This window comes from Giraffa tippelskirchi, chromosome X, assembly GCF_054371585.1.
Source record: "Giraffa tippelskirchi isolate mGirTip1 chromosome X, T2T-mGirTip1v1.2.pri, whole genome shotgun sequence".
Classification (NCBI taxonomy): Eukaryota; Metazoa; Chordata; class Mammalia; order Artiodactyla; family Giraffidae; genus Giraffa; species Giraffa tippelskirchi.
The window spans coordinates 573,426-592,010 of NC_137289.1; the positions used below are offsets into that span (position 1 = coordinate 573,426).

The window sequence follows — 18,585 nt, forward strand, 5'->3', positions numbered from 1 at the left end:
ATAAGGATAGTATGTGTTTATTTCATCTTGTGTGTGAAGTCATCCAATGATTTGAGGTTTAATAGTATACTTATAAATACCCTATGAATCAAAGAATAAATCACAAGGGAAATCAGAAAACATGTTGAGCTGAATGATCATTTTTGTAAAAAAATAAAATTTGGGATGCAACTAAAGGGGTTCTTAGAGGGACATTTATAGCTCTTTGGTTCTTTCAAAGAGAGCAATCAAATTAATAAGCCCCCAGGAAGACCAATCAAGGAAAAAATACAGAGCATAAACTAACAAATGTAGAGAATGATAAAGGGAAAATCACTTGTAATCTTACATATTTTGAAAGGATAAGTATATATTATGAAGAATGTAAGTTAAATGGATTCATTCCTAGAAAAGCACAACTTTCCAAATCTAACAAAATACAGAAAATCAGAGCATATGAAGAATATATCATGTGAAAAGCCAGGCTGGATGAAGCTCAAGCTGGAATCAAGATTGCCAGGAGAAATATCAAGAACCTCAGATATACAGATGACACTACCCTTATGGCAGAAAGTGAAGAAGAACTAAAGAGCCTCTTGATGAAAGGAAAAGAGGACAGTAAAAAAGCTGGCCTAAAACTCAACATTCAAAAAACTAAGATCATGGCATCTGATGCCATCACTTCATGGCAAATAGATGGGGAAACAGTGGAAACAGTGACAGATTTTATTTTCTTGAGCTCCAGAATAACTGTGGACAGTGACTGTAGCCATGAAGTTAAAAGATGTTTGCTCCTTGGAAGGAAACCTATGACAAAACAAGACAGCATATTAAAAATCTGAGATATCACTTTGCTGACAAAGGTCTATATAGTCAAAGCTATGGTTTTTCCAGTAGTCATGTACGAACATGAGAGTTGGACCATAAACAAAGCTGAGTGCTAAATAATTGATGCTTTCGAATTGTGGTGCTAAAGATTGCTAATGCGTTATAGGCTATCAAACGTTTAAAGAAAAAAACAGTAACAATCTTATCTACACTGTTTCAGAAAATTCAGATATGGGAAGACTTTGTATGCAGTCAACATAACCCTCCCATCAAAATCTAGCAAGGGTAATTAAAGAAAAGAAAATCTGGAACAGTCTCATTTACAACTAAGATGCAGATGTCCTGCCACACCCAGTATACAAAAGTTAACCTAAAATGTGTCAAAGACCCAAATAGAGAAGGTAAAAGTATAAAACTCATAGATTTAAATCTTTGTGCCTTTGGACATGGCAATGGTCACTTAAATATGTCACCAAATGCACAAGCAATAAAATTTTTTTAAAAAAGAGACTTGGTAAAAAATTTAAAATTTGGTACACTGAAGGACATTATCGAGAAAGTGAAAAAGTCCACACAGAATAGGAGAGAATACATGTAAATCATATATTTGATCATGGTATAGCATCCAGAATATGTAAAGAACTCTTACTCTAGACAATTAAAAGACAAGCAACTCAGTTTAAAAACAGGCATTTAACATGGAACTGGAAGTCCTAGTCAGAGCACTAGGCAAGAAAAGGAAATAAAAAGCATCCAAATTGCAAAGGAGGAAGTAAAATTATCTCTGTTGACAGATGACATAATCTTATATGTAGAAAGCCTCAAAGACGCCACTAAAAATCTATAAAAAGTAATTTAACAAAGTTGCAGGATATTAAATCAATTCAAAAAATATGTTTTGTTTGTATACACTAACAATGAACAATCCAAAAAGGAAATTAAGAAGACAATCCATTTACAATAGCATCAAAATGAATGAAATACTTAGGAATAAACCTAACCTAAAAGTGAAAGACTTATACAATGCAGACTGCAAAGTGCTGCTTTGAGAAAAAGTAAAGAAGACACAAATAAATAGACTTCCCCTGTACGTGGATTGAATAAGTTGACACATTATTGACCAAAGATGTATCAGTACATCTTTTGTTACCCGAACATTATTGACTGGAGTGTTTCAATATTCATTTACATAACAAATCACCAGCCACAGGTGTTAGTTTCTGCTAAAATCTCCAGGTCAATAATGTGTTAATATTGTTAAGATGTAAATACTACTCAAAGTGATTTACACAATTAGTGCAATCACTATCAAAACCCCAACAGCACTGGTTTTTGTTTGTTTACAGAAATAGAAAAACCGATCCTAAAATTCATATGGAATCTCAAGGGACCCTGAGTGGCCAAAACAATTTTAAAAAAGAATGAAGTCTGAAATCTCACACTTCGTCATTTCAAAACTTAGGAAAAAGCCCCAGTAGTCAAAACAGTGTTGTACCAGCATAAAAATGGACATAAAGATGAAAGGAGCAGAAAAATAAGTCCCAAATTAAACTGTCACATATGTGGTCAAATGATCTCTGACCAAGGTTCCAAGAATACTTGATGTGATGGACTTCCCTGGTGGTACCGTGGATAAGAATCCACCTGCCAATGCAGGTGACATGGGTTCAATCCTTGGTCTGCAAAGATTCCACATGTTTCGGAGCAGCTGCACCCGTATGCCACAACTACGAAGCCTTCGTGCCTAGAGCTTGTGCTTGACAATAAGAGAAGCCACCCCATCGAGAAGCCTACACACTACAAAAACAAAGAGTAGCCCTCACTTGACACAACTAGAGAAAAGCCTATGTGCAGCAACAAGGACTCAGTGCAACCAAAAACAAATAAATAAATTTTAAAAAAGAATGTTAATTAAAAAAAGAACACTTGATGGGAAAAGGACATACTCTTCAATAAATGACTCTAGGAAAACTGGAGAGTTGCATACAAAAGAATCAAGGTGGGTCCCTACCTTATACAATATGCAAAAATTAACTCAAATGGAATAAAAACAGAATTGTAAGACCGAAAACTATAAAAGTCCCAGAAGAAGATGGGGGAAGCTCATTAAATCGAATTTGGCAATGACTTCTATTAGGGGACTTCCCTGGTGGCTCAGATGGTAAAGCGTCTGCCTACAATTCGGGAGACCTGGGTTCAATCTCTAGGTCGGAAACATCTCCTGGAGAAGGAAATGGCAACCCACTCCAGTATTCTTGCCTGGAAAATCCCATGGATGGAGGAGCCTAGTAGGCTACAGTCCATGGGGTCGTAAAGAGTCGGACACGACTGAGGGACTTCACTTTCACTTTCACTCTTGGATATTACACCAAAAACACAGGTTACAAAAGCAAAAACAGATGAACGTACTACATTAACCTTAAAAGTTTTTCATCATCAAAGGAAATAACTGAAAAGGCAACCTACAGAATGGGAGAAAACATTTTCAAATCTTTTATCTGGTAAGAGGTTAATATCCAGAATATATAGAGAATTCCTACAACTGAATGACAAGATAATTTAAAAATGGGCGAATGACTTAAGTAGACATGTCTCCAAAGAAGATATACAAATGTCCAACGAACATGAGAAGATGCTCAACATCACTAATCATTAAAAAATGCAAATCAAAACCACTGTGAGACATTTCACACCCACTAGCATGGCCATGTGGAACACATGTAAACCCATGTCTGATTCATATCAATGTGTGACAAAACCACTACAATATTGTAAAGTAATTAGCCTCCAACTAAAATAAATAAATTAATAAAAAAAACACAGAAAAGAGTAAATGTTTGGTGAGGATGTGAAGAAGTTGAAACCCTTGCGCTCTGTTCCTGGGAATGTAAAATGGTGTAGTCAGTATGGAAAAGAATACAGAAATTTCTCAAAATCAAAACAAAACAAAAATTACCATATGATCCAGCAATGTCACTTATGTATATCCAACAGCATTGAAAACAGGATCTCAAGGAGATATTAGCACACCCATGTTCATTACAGTATTATTCAAAATAGCCAAGACTATGGCTCAGATCATGAGTTCCTAATTGCAAAATTCAGACTTAGATTTTAGAAAGCAGGAAAAACCACTAAGCCATTCAGGTATGACCTAAATCAAATCCCTTATGATTATGCAGTGGAACTGAAAAATAGATTCAAGGGATCAGAGGTGGTAGAGTGCCTGAAGAACTAAGGACAGAGGTTTGTAACACTGTAGAGGAGGCAGTGACCAAAACCATCCCAAAGAAAAAGAAATGCAGCAAGGCAAAATGGTTGTCTGAGAAGGCTTTACAAATAGCTGAGAAAAGAAGAGAAGCAAAAGGCAAAGGAGAAAAGGAAAGAGACACCATCTAAATGCAGAGCTCCAAAGAATAGAAAGGAGAGATAAGAAAGCCTTCTTAAGTGAACAATGCAAAGAAACAGAGGAAAACAATAAAATGGGAAAGATCAGAGATCTCTTCAACAAAATTAGAGGTACCAAGGGAACATTTCATGCAAAGATGGGCACAATAAGGGACAGAAATGGTATGGATCTAACAGAAGCAGAAGATATTAAGAAGATGTGGCAAGAATACACAGAAGAACTGTACAAGAAAGATCTTCATGACCCAGATAATCACAATGGTGTGATCACTCACCTAGAGCCTGACATCCTGGGATGTGCAGTAAAGTGGGCCTTAGGAAGCATCACTACGAACAAAGTTAGTGGAGGTGATGGAACTCCAGGTGAGCTTTTTCAAATTCTAAAAAATGATGCTGTGGAAGTGCTGCACTCAGTATGCCAGCAAATTTGGAACACTCAGTAGCAGCCAGAGGACTGGAAAAGGTCAGTGTTCATTCCAATCCCAAAGAAGGGCAATGCCAGAGAATGTTCAAACTACCACACAATGGCACTCATTTCACACGCTAGCAAGGTCATGCTCAAAATCCTTCAAGCTAGGCTTGAACAGCATGTGAACTGAGAACTTCCAGATGTACAAGCTGGATTTAGAAAAGGCAGAGGAACCAGAGATCAAATTTCCAATACCCATTGGATCATAGAAAAAGCAAGGGAATTCCAGAAAAGCATCTACTCTGATTCATTGACTATGTGAAAACCTTTGATTGTCTGGATCACAACAAACTGTGGAAAACTCTTAGAGAGATGGGAATACCAGACCACCTTGCTTGTTTCCTGAGAAAACTGTATGCAGGTCAAGATCAACAGTTAGAACCAGACGTGGAACAACAGACTGGTTTCAAATTGGGAAAGGAGTGTACATCATGGCTGTACATTGTCACCCTGCTTATTTAACTTATATGCAGAGTACATCATGCGAAATGCCAGGCTGAATGAAGCACAAGCTGGAATCAAGATTGCTGGGAGAAATATCAATAACCTCAGATATGCAGATGACATCACCCTTCTGGCAGAAAGTGAAGAAGAACTAAAGAGCCTCTTGATGAAAGTAAAAGAGGAGAGTGAAAAAGTTGGCTTAAAGCTCAACGTTCAGAAAACTAAGATCATGGCATCTGGTCCCATCACTTCATGGGAAATAGATGGGGAAACAGTGGAAACACTGTCAGACTTTATTGTTTTGGGCTCCAAAATCACTGCTGATGGTGACTGCAGCCATGAAATTAAAAGATGCTTACTTCTTGGAAGGAAGGTTATGACCAATCTAGATAGCATATTTAAAAGCAGAGACATTACTTTGCCAACAGATACGTGAACACTGAGAAAAGGAGGTGGGATGGAAGTTTTCTGGTAGGTGACCCAGAGTTAAATGGTCTTCAAGGTGTTTTAAGACAACCTTGTTGGAGGAACGTGGAATACTCCACATTTCCACAGACATTTATATACAGCCTAATTCTCAAGGAGGGATTTGAGGCAATATATTAAAGACTCAATAGGAAAAGGAGTACGTCGAGGCTGTATATTGTCACCCTGCTTATTTAACTTATATGCAGAGTACATCATGAGAAATGCCAGGCTGAATGAAGCACAAGCTGGAATCAAGATTGCTGGGAGAAATATCAATAACCTCAGATATGCAGATGACACCACCCTATGGCAGAAAGTGAAAAGGAACTAAAGAGCCTCGTGATGAAGGTGAAAGATGAGAGTGAAAAAGTTGGCTTAAAGCTCAACATTCAGAAAACTAAGATCATGGCATCCAGCGCCATACATCATGGCAAATTGTTGGAGAAAAAATGGAAACAGTGAAACAGACTTTATTTTCTTGGGCTCCAAAATCACTGCAGATGGTGACTGCAGCCATGAAATTAAAAGATACTTGTTCCTTGGAAGAAAAGCAATGACCAACCTAGACAGCATATTAAAAAGCAGAGACATCACTTTGCCAACAGAGGTCCGTCTAGTCAAAAGTATGTTTTTTCCAGTAGTCATGTGTAGATGTGAAAGTTGGACCATAAAGAAGTCTGACCACCAAGTTGCTGCTTTTGAACTGTGTTGTTGGAGAAGACTCTTGAAGAGTCCCTTGAACAGCAGGAAGATCAAACCAGTCCATCCTAAAGGAAATCAACCCTGAATATTCATTGGAAGGACTGAAGTTGAAGCTCCAATACTTTGGCCACCTGATGCAAAGAGCCAACTCATTGGAAAAGACCCTGATGCTGGGAAAGATTGAGGGCAGGAGGAGATGACAGCGACAGAGGATGAGATAGTTGGATGGCATCATCAACTCGATGGACATGAGTTTGAGAAAACTCTGGGAGATAGTGAAGGACAGGCAAGCCTGGCATGCTGCAGTCCAGAGGGTCTCAAAGAATCGGACACGACTGAGCGACTGAACAACAGAAAAGACATGGAAACAACCTATATGTACTTCATTTTGTGGAGAGATACTTTGAATGGCATTTAAAAAAAAAAAACTTCCATGTACAGATGTTTGTTGCTAGCATATAGAAACTGATCTGTGTCTGTGTTAATCTTGTACTTTATGACCCTGCTAAACTCATACAGACAGTCATGTTGTGTGCAATAGAGGGAACACATACAGGATTTGTATACTGAATAATTCAAAACTCATGAATAAAATCAAAGCTCTAAATAAATAGAGATGTACTATGTTCATGGTTTAGAAGAGTCAGAGCAGCAAACATATCAATTCTCCCCAAAGCTATAGATTAATAGCAATCAAATTCCCAGCAGAAAAAAATGTAATTGTGGTTTAATACTGCATAGTGTTTTGGGTATTTCTTTTATATGCAGGGGTCTTATGAGCCAATAAAACTTTCAAAGTAATTTTTTTTTTTGAGATCAGATCTGCTATTCTAAACTTTTATGAAAGGGCAAAAGAACCTTAATAGCCAGAAAGATCTGGTGAAACGTGTATAAATTTGGAGGAATCACATTCCCAGATACTGAGCTGCTATTAAGCTGAGATAATCAAGACAGGTAGTATTGGTGAAATGATCAGAGATCCAAAGAGCAAAAGAGAGATTATTGAAAGATACCCTCTTTTATAAAGATGCTAATTGATCCCATTCATCAGGCTTCCCTCATAGCTCAGTTGGTAAAGAATCTGCCTGCAATGCAGGAGACCTGAGTTCGATTCCTGGGTCGGGAAGATCCCCTGGAGAAAGAAATGGCAACCCACTCCAGTATTCTTGCCTGGAGAATCCCATGGACTGAGGAGCCTGGCGGGCTGTAGTCCATGGGGTCACAAAGAGTCAGACACGACTGAGTGACTAAACCACCACCACCACCATGAGGGCTCCAACCTCATGTCCTAATCACCTCCCAAATGCACCGATATTGGAGGCCACATGAAGATGGAGACAGAGATAGGAGTTAGGCTGCCAGAAGCCAAGAGTCTCTTCAAGCCACAAGAATATGAATGTGGCCAGGAAGGGTTTCCCATCTAGAACTTTCAGATGTGGGGCCGTAATAGGTTTTTTGGGGCGAGGTGATGGGGGAGTCTTAAGGGTTTTCTACATATAACATTAAGGCATCTATAAACAGAGTTTGACTTCATTCTCTCCAGTTCAGATACCTTTATTTGTTCTGCTTGCAGAATTACTCTGGCTCAGAGATCTAATGTTATTTTGAAGAGAAGTGGTAAGGGGGCCAGACACATTCTGCTTGGTGGGAATGAGAGAGAAGGGAGCTAGATCTTATGTTGATGTACCATCCTGGGCCAATGAGGTCACAGAGTTCCAGGGACCCTCAACTTTGGATGCTCCACTGAACCCACTGTTAGATGTAGTTGAGGTGTATTTACGGTGAGAAGTATTTAGAAGTAGATTGGTTGGCCTTGGTAACAAGCCTACTCTAGCATGAAAATGGAAATATTTGTAAATTACTTATCTATTTCCTTCCAGGGGAGAAAGTGGGAAATCAGGTTAACACTGAATTAGAACAAGTGATTATTTATATAAGTAATCCCTTCCATAAACAAATCTGATGGAGCCATTGAAGAGTCTGCAGTTCCTCTTCCCCCAGGCTTTGTGATCAGTGTGTTCCACCTCACTGGCAGCTTTCTGAAAACAGTATTAATAAGCTATTTCCCTTGTCTGGGGAATGAGTATAAGGACTTTATTTTCTATGAGAATACTGGCTCTGCAAATGTACTTCCAAATTGCTCCCCACATGAACTCAGCTTGAACCATATCCCCTTTGGAGTTACTAAATGAGTTACATGAATGTTTAATGTTTGAAGTATACCGTGTCCAAAAATTTCTATTAAAACTACAGACGATTTCCGATTATGACAACTCAGCATTAAAAACTTACCAACTTCTTGGTATATATCCAAAGGAAGTAAAATCAGTGTCTCAAAATAATATCTGGGGTCTCATGTTCATTGCAGCCTTACAGTAGTCAAGGAATGAAAACAACCTAAATGTATGTCATTGGACAAATGGATAAAGAAAATGTGGTATATGTCTATATATGTGTATATACATACAATTTTCAGCAACATGGATGAACCTTGACCACATTATGCTGAGTGAAGTAAGTCCGAGAAAGACAAATACTGCAATGCATGCCCTCACAGGCCAGGCTGGATGAAATACAAGCTGAAATCAAGATTGCCGTGAGAAATACTAACAAGATGCCTGCGTGCTTAGTCACTGTGTTCGACTCTTTGCAACCCTTTGTACTGTAGCCAGCCAGGCTCCTCTGTCCATTGGTTTTTCCAGGCAAGAATACCAGAGTGGGTTGCCGTTTCCTTCTCCAGGGGAACTTCCTGACCCAGGGATCGAACCTGTGTCTCCTGCATTGCAGACAGATTCTTAACCTGCTGAGCCATTGGGGAAGCCCATCAACAAGATGATACTACTCTAATGGCTGAAAATGAAGAGGAACTAATGAGCCTCTTGGCGAGGGTGAAAGAGGATAGTGGAAAAGCTGGCTTAAAACTCAGCTTTCCAAAAACGAAGACCATGGCATCCAGTCCCATCACTTCATGACAAATAGAAGGGGTAAAAGTAGAAGCAGTGACAGATTTTGTTTTTGGGGCTCCAAAATGACTGCAGATGGTGACTGCAGCCATGAAATTAATAGACCTCTTGGTCCTTGGAAGGAAAGCTATGACAAACCTAGACAGCATAGTAAAAAGCAGACATCACTTTGCCGACAGAGATCTGTGTAGTCAAAGCTATGGTTTTTCCAGTAGTCATGTACAGGTGTGAGAGTTGGGCCATAAAGTAGGCTGAGCACCAGAGAATAGATGCTTTCAAATTGTGGTGCTGGAGAAGACTCTTGAGAGTCCCTTGAACTGCAAGGAGATGAAACCAGTCAATCCTAAAGACAATGAACCCTGAATATTCCCTGGAAGGACTGATGCTGAAGCTGAAGCTCCAATACTTTGGCCACCTGATATGAAGAGCCAAGTCATTGGAAAAGACACTGATGCTGGCGAAGATTGAAGGCAGGAGGAGAAGAGGACGACAGAGGATGAGATGGTGGGATGGCATCACCGACTCAATGGACATGAATTTGAGCAAACTAGGGGAGATGGTGAAGGACAGGGAAGCCTGGCGTGCTGCAGTCCATGGGGTTACAAAGAGCTGGACACAACTGAGCAAAGAACCAACAACAACAATGCTCTCACTTACATGTGGAATCTAAATCAGTCAAACTAATAGACCCAGAGAGTAGAATGATGGTGGCAGGGATGGTAGAGGGGAAAATGAGAAAGTGTTGGTCTAAGGGTATGAGTTCTGGAGATCTAATGTCAACATGGTGAGTATCTACTTGAAATTTGTTAAGGGAGATCTTAAATGCTAAATCAGCACAAAAATGGTAATTACAGGTGCTGATAGATATGTTAATGTGCTCGAGTGTGTTGATTGTTTCACAAGGTGTGTATATATATATCATAATGTCAGTTTGTATACCTTAAGAAATATGGGTATATAAGACAAGAAGTATATAATTCATCTGGTGGCTCAGACTGTAAAGTGTCTGCCTGCAATGCAGGAGACCTGGGTTCGATCCCTGGGTCAGGAAGATCTCCTGGAGAAGGAAATGGCAACCCACCCCAGTACTCTTGCCTAGAAAATTCCATGGACAGAGGAGCCTGGTGGGCTACAGTCCATGGGGTCGGACACGACTGAGCGAGTTCATTTTCTTTCTTTCTTTTCTTATATAATTTGTCAATTATTTGTCAATTATACCTCAATAAGTTCAGTTCCGTTCAGTCGCTCAGTCATGTCTGACTCTTTGCAACCCCATGGACTGCAGCACGCCAGGCCTCCCTGTCCATCACCAACTCCCAGAGTTGACTCAAACTCATGTCCATGGAGTCGGTGATGCCATCCAACCATCTCAGCCTCTGTCGTCCCCTTCTCCTCCTGCCTTCAAGATACCCCAATAAAGCTGGAAACAAAATCTGACATGACCTGACCTGGTTGTCTTCCAGGTATGAGAGAATTGAAATCCCAATTCATATTGTACCTCACGTAACCATTGGGAAAGTGTGCCTTGAGTCAGCAGTTGAGCTGCCCAAGATCCTGTGCCAAGAAGAACAAGATGCGTATAGGAGGATCCACAGGTAGAGACCCTCATTGCTCAGCTCCCTACTTCTCAGGGCCTGGTCCCCATTCACTCCCATCCTGTCATCTTTGGCAGCTCAACCTGCAAGCCCCCTTTGCTTTTTTGCTCCCTTATGAAAACGCTTTACGGTAGTTTGCAGTCATCAGGATTCTCACCCTGTATGATAACAATCTCTTTAACACTTGTTTCTCTCCTGATGCACTTTGCATCCTCCTGGGGCAAAGATACTTTTTTAGTTGCCAAAAAAAAAAAAAAATAATATCTAAGTTAACTCTGTGTACTATGTCATGCCTTCAGTGAGAGACAGTAATTTCCAATATTTTTCTTTGAATGATTTTAGTGTTCTGAATGAAAGTACGTTCCCCCAATCATGAAAAATTTAACAAGAATGGAAAGTGAAATGATCTATATTTATCTGTTTTGGCAGCACACTGCTGCCAGCCAGATTAGATAAATTGATGCTCTGCTACTAACCTATTTTATCCTATCCCTTTAGCCTTACACATCTGGACTCAGTAACCAAGATCCATAATGGCTCAGGTAAGATTTTTTTTTCTAAAGTATAAGCAGTAAAATACTCACATGACTGAAGCAAATTTAGCTGAAGTAACTGAATTGGTGAGTACAAATTACCCTGGAGTTTTCTTTCTCAAGAGCTTTGCTACTCACTAAGCCTGCCCACCCCAGCAGCTTTTCTGTTGAACCCTGCAGACAACTGAATACTATACATGCCGCCCAAAGGAAGACAGGAATGTTTGCAGTGGCATTATTTGCAATAGCCAAAGCGTGGAAACACCCAGCCGTCTGTCAGTGGGTGAATGGATAAACAAAGCGTGATCCATCCAGCCGTCTGTCAGTGGGTGAATGGATAATCAAAGTGTGATCCATCCATACAACAAAGTATTGCTCAGAAATAAACAAACTACCGATACATGATGGAGAAGGAAATGGCAACCCACTCCAGTATTCTTGCCTGGAGAATCCCATGGACAGAGGAGCCTGGCAGGCTACAGTCCATGCGGTCGCAAGAGTCGGATGGATATGACTTAGCGACTAAATCATCAAATCATCACATGAATAGCCTTGATGAATCTCAAAACCATTATGCCACGTGAAAGAAGCATCGTGCACACTATTACATACTTTACAGTTCCATTTATATGAAATTCAAGAACAGGCAAGAGTAACGGGGCTTCTTCCCTGGTGGCTCAGAAGGTAAAGAATCCACCTGCAACACGGGAGACCGGGGTTTGATCTCCGGGTTGGGAAGATCCCCTGGAGGAGGGAACGGCTACCCGCTCCAGTTATTCTGGCCTGGAGAATCCCTATGGACAGAGGAGCCTGGTGGGCTACAGTCCATGGGGTTGCAAAGAGTCAGACACGACTGAGTGACTAAACACAGCACAATCTGTGGTGACAGTGTAGATTATGGATTAGTGTGGGAAAGTCTTGAGAATTGGGCAAAGAAACCCTTTTGGAGGTCTTAGCCCTTTCGCTATGAGAGTAAAAAGCTGGTTATCTTTCTGCTCTCTGCATAGGCAGGCTTCCCTTTGGATTATGGGTCCAGGGATGATACCTAGCCTCCAAATAGGTATCTTCTTTGCTCAGTTCTCCTGCCTTTCCCCTGGCTGCCCATCCAAAGCTGTCTGCCAGTTCTACTGCTATACTTTTTCTGCATTCTCCTCCTTCCCAACTTCTTCCTGTACTCCCTGGTGTAGGCCTGCTGATGGTGGAATGTTGTCTTTGTGTTTTGTTTCTGTTGAAGTGTTTACCAAGAATCTGTGCAGTCAGATGTCAGCGGTCAGCGGACCTCTACTACAGTGGTTGGAGGACAGACTGGAGCAAAACCAACAGCATGTGCAGGAGCTGCAACAAGAAAAGGAAGAGCTTCTGCAAGAACTTTCTTCTCTAGAATAAAGCAGGAGGCAGAACGGGGTAAAACGCTTTTATTCCAATTTGTATTAAACATGGTTTGCAATTTCACATACAGGATACATAGGAAGACGAGGGAGCAGGTCTTTTTATATCCCAATGGGTGTGTCTTATGCCTGTGATAAACAAACACAAGACATCTTCCAGAAAGTTTCATTAGAGTTTAATGTACCCTCCTACCTGGAACTGGCTTACACAGAGCATATGCAGGGTGATTTAAGTAGAATATGAAAGCTCTTAAAGACTGTGGAAGGTACCTTGGCAAGGACATTCTATAATAAAATGTCTGGGGAGTATATCTCAAATGTTCATTTCCCCCTGGAGTGAGCTAAAGGAAGAAGAATATTTCATGTTTGATTTTGTAGTTAGGATGCTTATGTTGGACAAGTAAATAAGTACACGAGGGTCAGTGGAAAGAAGCGACTCTACATCTACGTTTTGCCCCCACTGACAGGCATATATCTTGTGTCTTCCTTCCTGATCTCTAAAATAGGTATTCTGAGATACCTAGGAAAGGTTGAATCTATGTGGGTTCTCTTTATCACCAAAAACATGAGTTCTAGCATATGTGACTCTGAAGCAAATTGCTATTCAGCAGATCCTAGACCCTAAGAACTTCTAGTATAATATAAAGTTGTTTTTCCAGAAACTTTTAGGACCTAGGATGTAATAGAAATCACGCTTTAAAATGTTCTGTTGCGTCCTTCTTACCACGTGTAACCACAAATGATAAGCGTAGCTTCAGAAAGGAGCCAAGCCTACCGCATACTGGAAATTACAGTGGGAATTGGAGGAGTTAGAAAGATGACAAAGAAAGCCCTAATCCCAACAACAGTGACAAAGGGTTGGTTTTTGTTTTTTCTTCTTGTTTCTCCCTAAGTTATTGTTTTTCAAATTTCAAGGTATAGACCAGAACTACCTATACCATAATAATTTGGATGTCAGACTTCATCTCTTAGCAGTGGAACCCAGAAAAGGTCATGAACTCTCCTAGGGCATGTATAGTCTAAATGTTGTATTTTCCCTCATTCCCCACAGCCACAGTTATTCTCTATTCTTTTCTTTCCCTGTAGGAAGGATGAAAATATCCAGGTATAAAATTAATTAGGCTAAATCCATTTTGAAGAAGAAAAATTGGGAGGACTCACATTATGTGACTTCAAGATTTACTATAAAGCTGCAGTGATCAAGACGGCCCAACTGATTCTGAAAAGGTACAGAAGCAATTTAACAGAGGAAGGATAGTCTTTTCAACAAATGATGTTGGTACAGTTGGCAAAGAAAAGGAACTTTGACCTAAACTGTATACCTTATACAAATTTAAAAATGCATCATGATGTTAGGTGTAAGATGTAAAACTGTAAAACCTTTAGGGAAAAAAAAATCATAGAAAAATCTTTAGGATCTTGGGCTAGGCAACAAGTTCTTGGCCTTCACCCCAAAAGCACAGTCCTAAAAGGAAAAAGTTGATATACTGGAATTTATCAAAAGGAAAATCTGCTCTGCAAACAATTTAAGAGGAAGATGGTACTGAGAGAAATCACTTGCAAACCGTTTATCACAATGAATTCAGAATATATTGTATAAAATCAAGAGTAAAAAATAATGCAATTAGAAAATGAGCAGAAGACATGAATAGACATGGCAAGAAAGCATAGGAGAAACTGTTGAATCTTATTAGTAATCAGGGGATGCAAATTAAAACCACAAGGAATTATGACTACATACTTATCAGAATGGCTAAAGAAAATAATAATGAAAATGGGGACTTCCTGGCAGTTCAGTGGTTGAGAACTCTGCCTTTCAATGCCAGGGGCATGGGTTTGATCCCTAGTTGGGGAACTAAGATCCCACATGCCTCGGGGTGTGGCCAAAATTTTTTAAAAATAGTGAAAATAGCAAATGCTGTTGAGCATACAAACTGGAGATCTCATACCTTGCTGAATGGAATTGGTAAATGGTAAGCCACTCTGAAAAAAAAGAGTTTGGAAACTTCTAATAAAGTTAACGTGAAAGTGAAAGCATTAGCGGCTCAGTCATGCCTGACTCTTTGGATCCCATGGACTGTAGCCTGCCAGGCTCCTCTGTCCATAGGGATTCTCCAGGCAGGAATACTGGAGTGGGTTGTCATTCCCTTCTCCAGGGGATCTTCCTGACCCAGGGATCGGAAGTTAAATAAACATGTACTTTATTACCCAGCAATTATTTTTCTGGACATCTATCCCAAAGAAATGAAAGCCTATTTTGGCACAAAAACTTCTATACAGATGTTCTTAGCACTTTCATTTGTAATAGCCCCAAATGAAACAACCCAGATGTCCTGCAGTTGAGTGTGCAGTTAAACCAACCATGCACACCATGGGATACTACTCTGCAATGTAAAGAAACAGAATATTGATAGACACAACTTGGATGGACCTCAAGTGTATTATGATGAATGAAAAAAGTCAGTCTCAACAGGTCACCTACTGTATGACTGCATTTGTATAACATTCTAAACTCATGAAATGAAAAAATTATAGAAATGAAGAACAGATTAATAGTTGCCAGGGATAGGGACTGGAGGGGGTATGAGATATGGGCGATTATAAAGGGTAACAACACAAGCAGTTCCTTTGTGCTGATGGAACAGTTCTATTTCTTGATTGTGGTGTTGATTACATGAATGTACATCTGTGCTAAAACTATATAAAGCTACACAAAAAAACCCACAAATGAGTGCATGTAAAATCTGGTGAAAGCAAATAAGGTCTATAGTCTAGTCAGCAGTATTGTACCATTGTCAATATGTTGGTTTTGAAGTTGGACTATAATGATGTGTAAGATCTTACCACTGGGGGAAACTGGGACTCCCTGTACTATTTTTGCACCTTCTTGCTAATCTGTAATTACTGCAAAATAGAGTTGTAAGTTTTAAATAAGGAACTAGGAGGTATGGTACGTACTTTGTGAAACAGAGTGATAAAAAGAAAATCTGAGGGGAATAAGATGATTTGAGTATTTTTATAGGCCAGCCTTCAGCATATGTCCCTTCTAAGCTGTTTACACTGATACAGTTATGGCCATTTGAAATTCTTTTTCTAACCTGATAATCTTGAGTCATAATTTGTAAAATAGGAATGTGGGGAGAAGAGGTGGGTACACGGAAGTGTCAAAGTACATGCCATGCCTGAGGAAGCAGGGCTGGGATGAGGGCCTTGGCTGGGGCCAAATGATGTAGCAAATATGTAAATATATTGACGGAAATGGAAGCCAGGGTTGTCAGTGTCAGAGAAATGACTTACAAACATGAATGGCGGAAGGATAAAATGAATCTTATGGTCTTGGACTGAAATTGGAAGTATTAATGCGAAAGTTTTTTCCAAGGAAAAATTTATATATACACAGATATAGGGCTGTGTGCACATATAGATGCATGTATTTCCTGGCTCTGTCCATTCAGATTAGAAGAAATGATACCCCAGTAGCTATGAGCACATTGAGCACCCAGATATTGGTTCTTACTAAAGGTAACCAGGGCCCCATCTGAGAGAAATGGCTGGTTCTGGAGCTGGGGCAGAGAAAGTATGAGATAAGCCCAGACCAAAGCTCCTTTGTTAGAGCTGACAAAAGGCCACTTAAAACAACGAGTAAATTCAGAGCAGTGGTTGTTGGTACCAGCAGGTTTGTAGCCTCCCCCAGATTTCTCTCTCCTGCACCTTAACTTCAGCTTCTTTCAGAGATGACAGTTTGATCAACTTCCAGCCTGACAGTGTGAGGCATTCTGCAGACACCCCCTCCCCTGTGAAAATGATAAGAATTATTTTTGAATTATTAAAGTCTCTGGGAGTAGCCTGAGGAGCGAAGAGAAACTCAAGAACTCTAGTCAAAGCTATGGTTTTTCCAATAGTCATGTATGGATGTGAGACTTGGACTATGAAGAAAGCTGAACACCAAAGAATTGATGCTTTTGAACTGTGGTGTTGGAGAAGACTGTTGAGAGTCCCTTGGACTGCAAGGAGATCCAACCAGTCCATCCTAAAGGAGATCAGTCCTGAATACTCACTGGAAGGACTGATGTTGAAGCTGAAACTCCAATACTTTGGCTACCTGATGTGAAGAGCTGACTCATTGGAAAAGACTCTGATGCTGGGAAAGATTGAAGGTGGGAGGAGAAGGGGATGACAGAGGATGAGATGGTTGGATGGCATCACAGACTCAATGGCCATGAGTTTGAGTAAACTCCGGGAGTTGGTGATGGACAGGGAAGCCTGGCATGCTGCAGTCCATGGGATCGCAGAGTCAGACACGACTGAGCAACTGAACTGAACTTAATCTCTTCCCAGGGGAACTGACTTCATTTGCATCAGAATATGGAGACGTTTTAGAAGTAGCCTAAAGGCACTTGTAAAAATGGTAGAGACTGTGGTGAAAGCCAATTTATGGATTCAGTGAATACCCAGAAATACCTTGAAAAAGAGATATGCATTTCATGATTTCAAAATTTATACAAAGCAGTGGTAATCTAGCCAGTTTGCTACCATCACAAGAATAGATATATAAATCACTGCAATAGAATTGAAAGACCCTCACATCTGTGGTCAACTTATTATCAACAAGAGTGCCAAGACTACTGAATGGAAGAAAGAACAGTCTTTTTCAACATCTGGTGTTTGGACAACTGGATACCCACATCCAACAGAATGGAGCTGAGCCTCTATCCCACACCACAATGAAATATTAACTCAAAATGTATCAAAGACCTAAATGTAAGAGTTAAAACTATAAAAATCTTAGAAGAAAACATAGCAGTAAATCTTCATAATGTTGGTTTTGTAAATGGATTCTTAGATATGACACTAAAAGCACACATAAGAAAGAAAAAGTAGATAAATCTGACTTCATAAAAATTTTAAAGATATGTGCATCAAGGGACATTGTCAATAAGTGAAAATGCAGAGAATGGGAGAAAAGATTTGCAAATCATATAAGTAAAGGACTGGAATCAATATAAAAAGAACTTTGATATGATCACACACACGCAACAATTGAAAAATGGAGAAAGGATCATAATAGACATTTCTCCATGAAAGATATACAAATTGTCAAGACTTCCCTAGTGGTCCAGTGGCTAAGACTCTGCATCCAGATGCAGAGGGGCTGGGTTTGATCCCTGCTCCGGAACTAAATCCCACATGCCACAACTAAAGAGTTGCATGCCGCAACTAAGACCCGGTACAGCCAACTAAGTGAATTAGAAAAAAAAAAGGTATACAAATTGTCAATCAACAAATGAAAAAATGCATGCCATCGTTAGTCATCAGGGAAATGCAAATCAATACCATGAGATACTTCACACCCATCAGAATGAAAAGTATGATAATTACAATTGTTAACAAGGAGGTGGAGAAACTGGAACCCTTGTACACTGCTTATGGGAATGTAAAATGGTGTATCCACTTTGGACAAATGGTGTCCACTTCAGACAGTGATTTGGACACCACTGTTGGTGGCTTCAAAAGTTGTCAGAATAATACCATAAGACCCAGCAGCTGCATTCCTAGTTATATATCTCATAGAATTGAAAACAGGTATTCAAACAAAGCATTAGGCACAAATGTTCATAACAGAACTATTCACAATAGCCAGAAGGTAGAAATAACCCAAATGTCCATAAACTGTAATGGATAAACAAAATGTTGTCTATCTATACATTGGAGTATTATTGAGTCATGAAAAGGAATGAAGTACTGACACTTGCTACAACATTGGTGAACATTGAAAACGTAGTGAATAAAGGCAGGCAGGAAAGGACA

The 18,585-nt window shown here is 39.8% G+C and overlaps 1 protein-coding gene and 1 long non-coding RNA gene across 13 annotated transcripts in view; one reads left to right on the top strand and one right to left on the bottom strand.

The window, feature by feature from the left end:
• Positions 1-17,679, top strand: part of BRCC3 (BRCA1/BRCA2-containing complex subunit 3) — a 78,114-nt gene extending 60,435 nt beyond the window's left edge. For all 10 annotated transcript variants that reach the window (XM_081563676.1, XM_081563672.1, XM_081563675.1 and 7 more), the window contains 4 exons: positions 10,725-10,856; positions 11,355-11,398; positions 12,624-12,793; positions 13,864-17,679. In XM_081563676.1, coding sequence (XP_081419802.1) covers positions 10,725-10,856; positions 11,355-11,398; positions 12,624-12,775 — 328 coding nt within the window. In that variant the 3' untranslated portion in view covers positions 12,776-12,793; positions 13,864-17,679. The remainder of the gene's footprint in view (positions 1-10,724; positions 10,857-11,354; positions 11,399-12,623; positions 12,794-13,863) is intronic.
• LOC145535285 (uncharacterized) overlaps positions 1-18,585 on the bottom strand; it is a 118,579-nt gene that overhangs the window by 54,919 nt on the left and 45,075 nt on the right. The window lies entirely within an intron of this gene.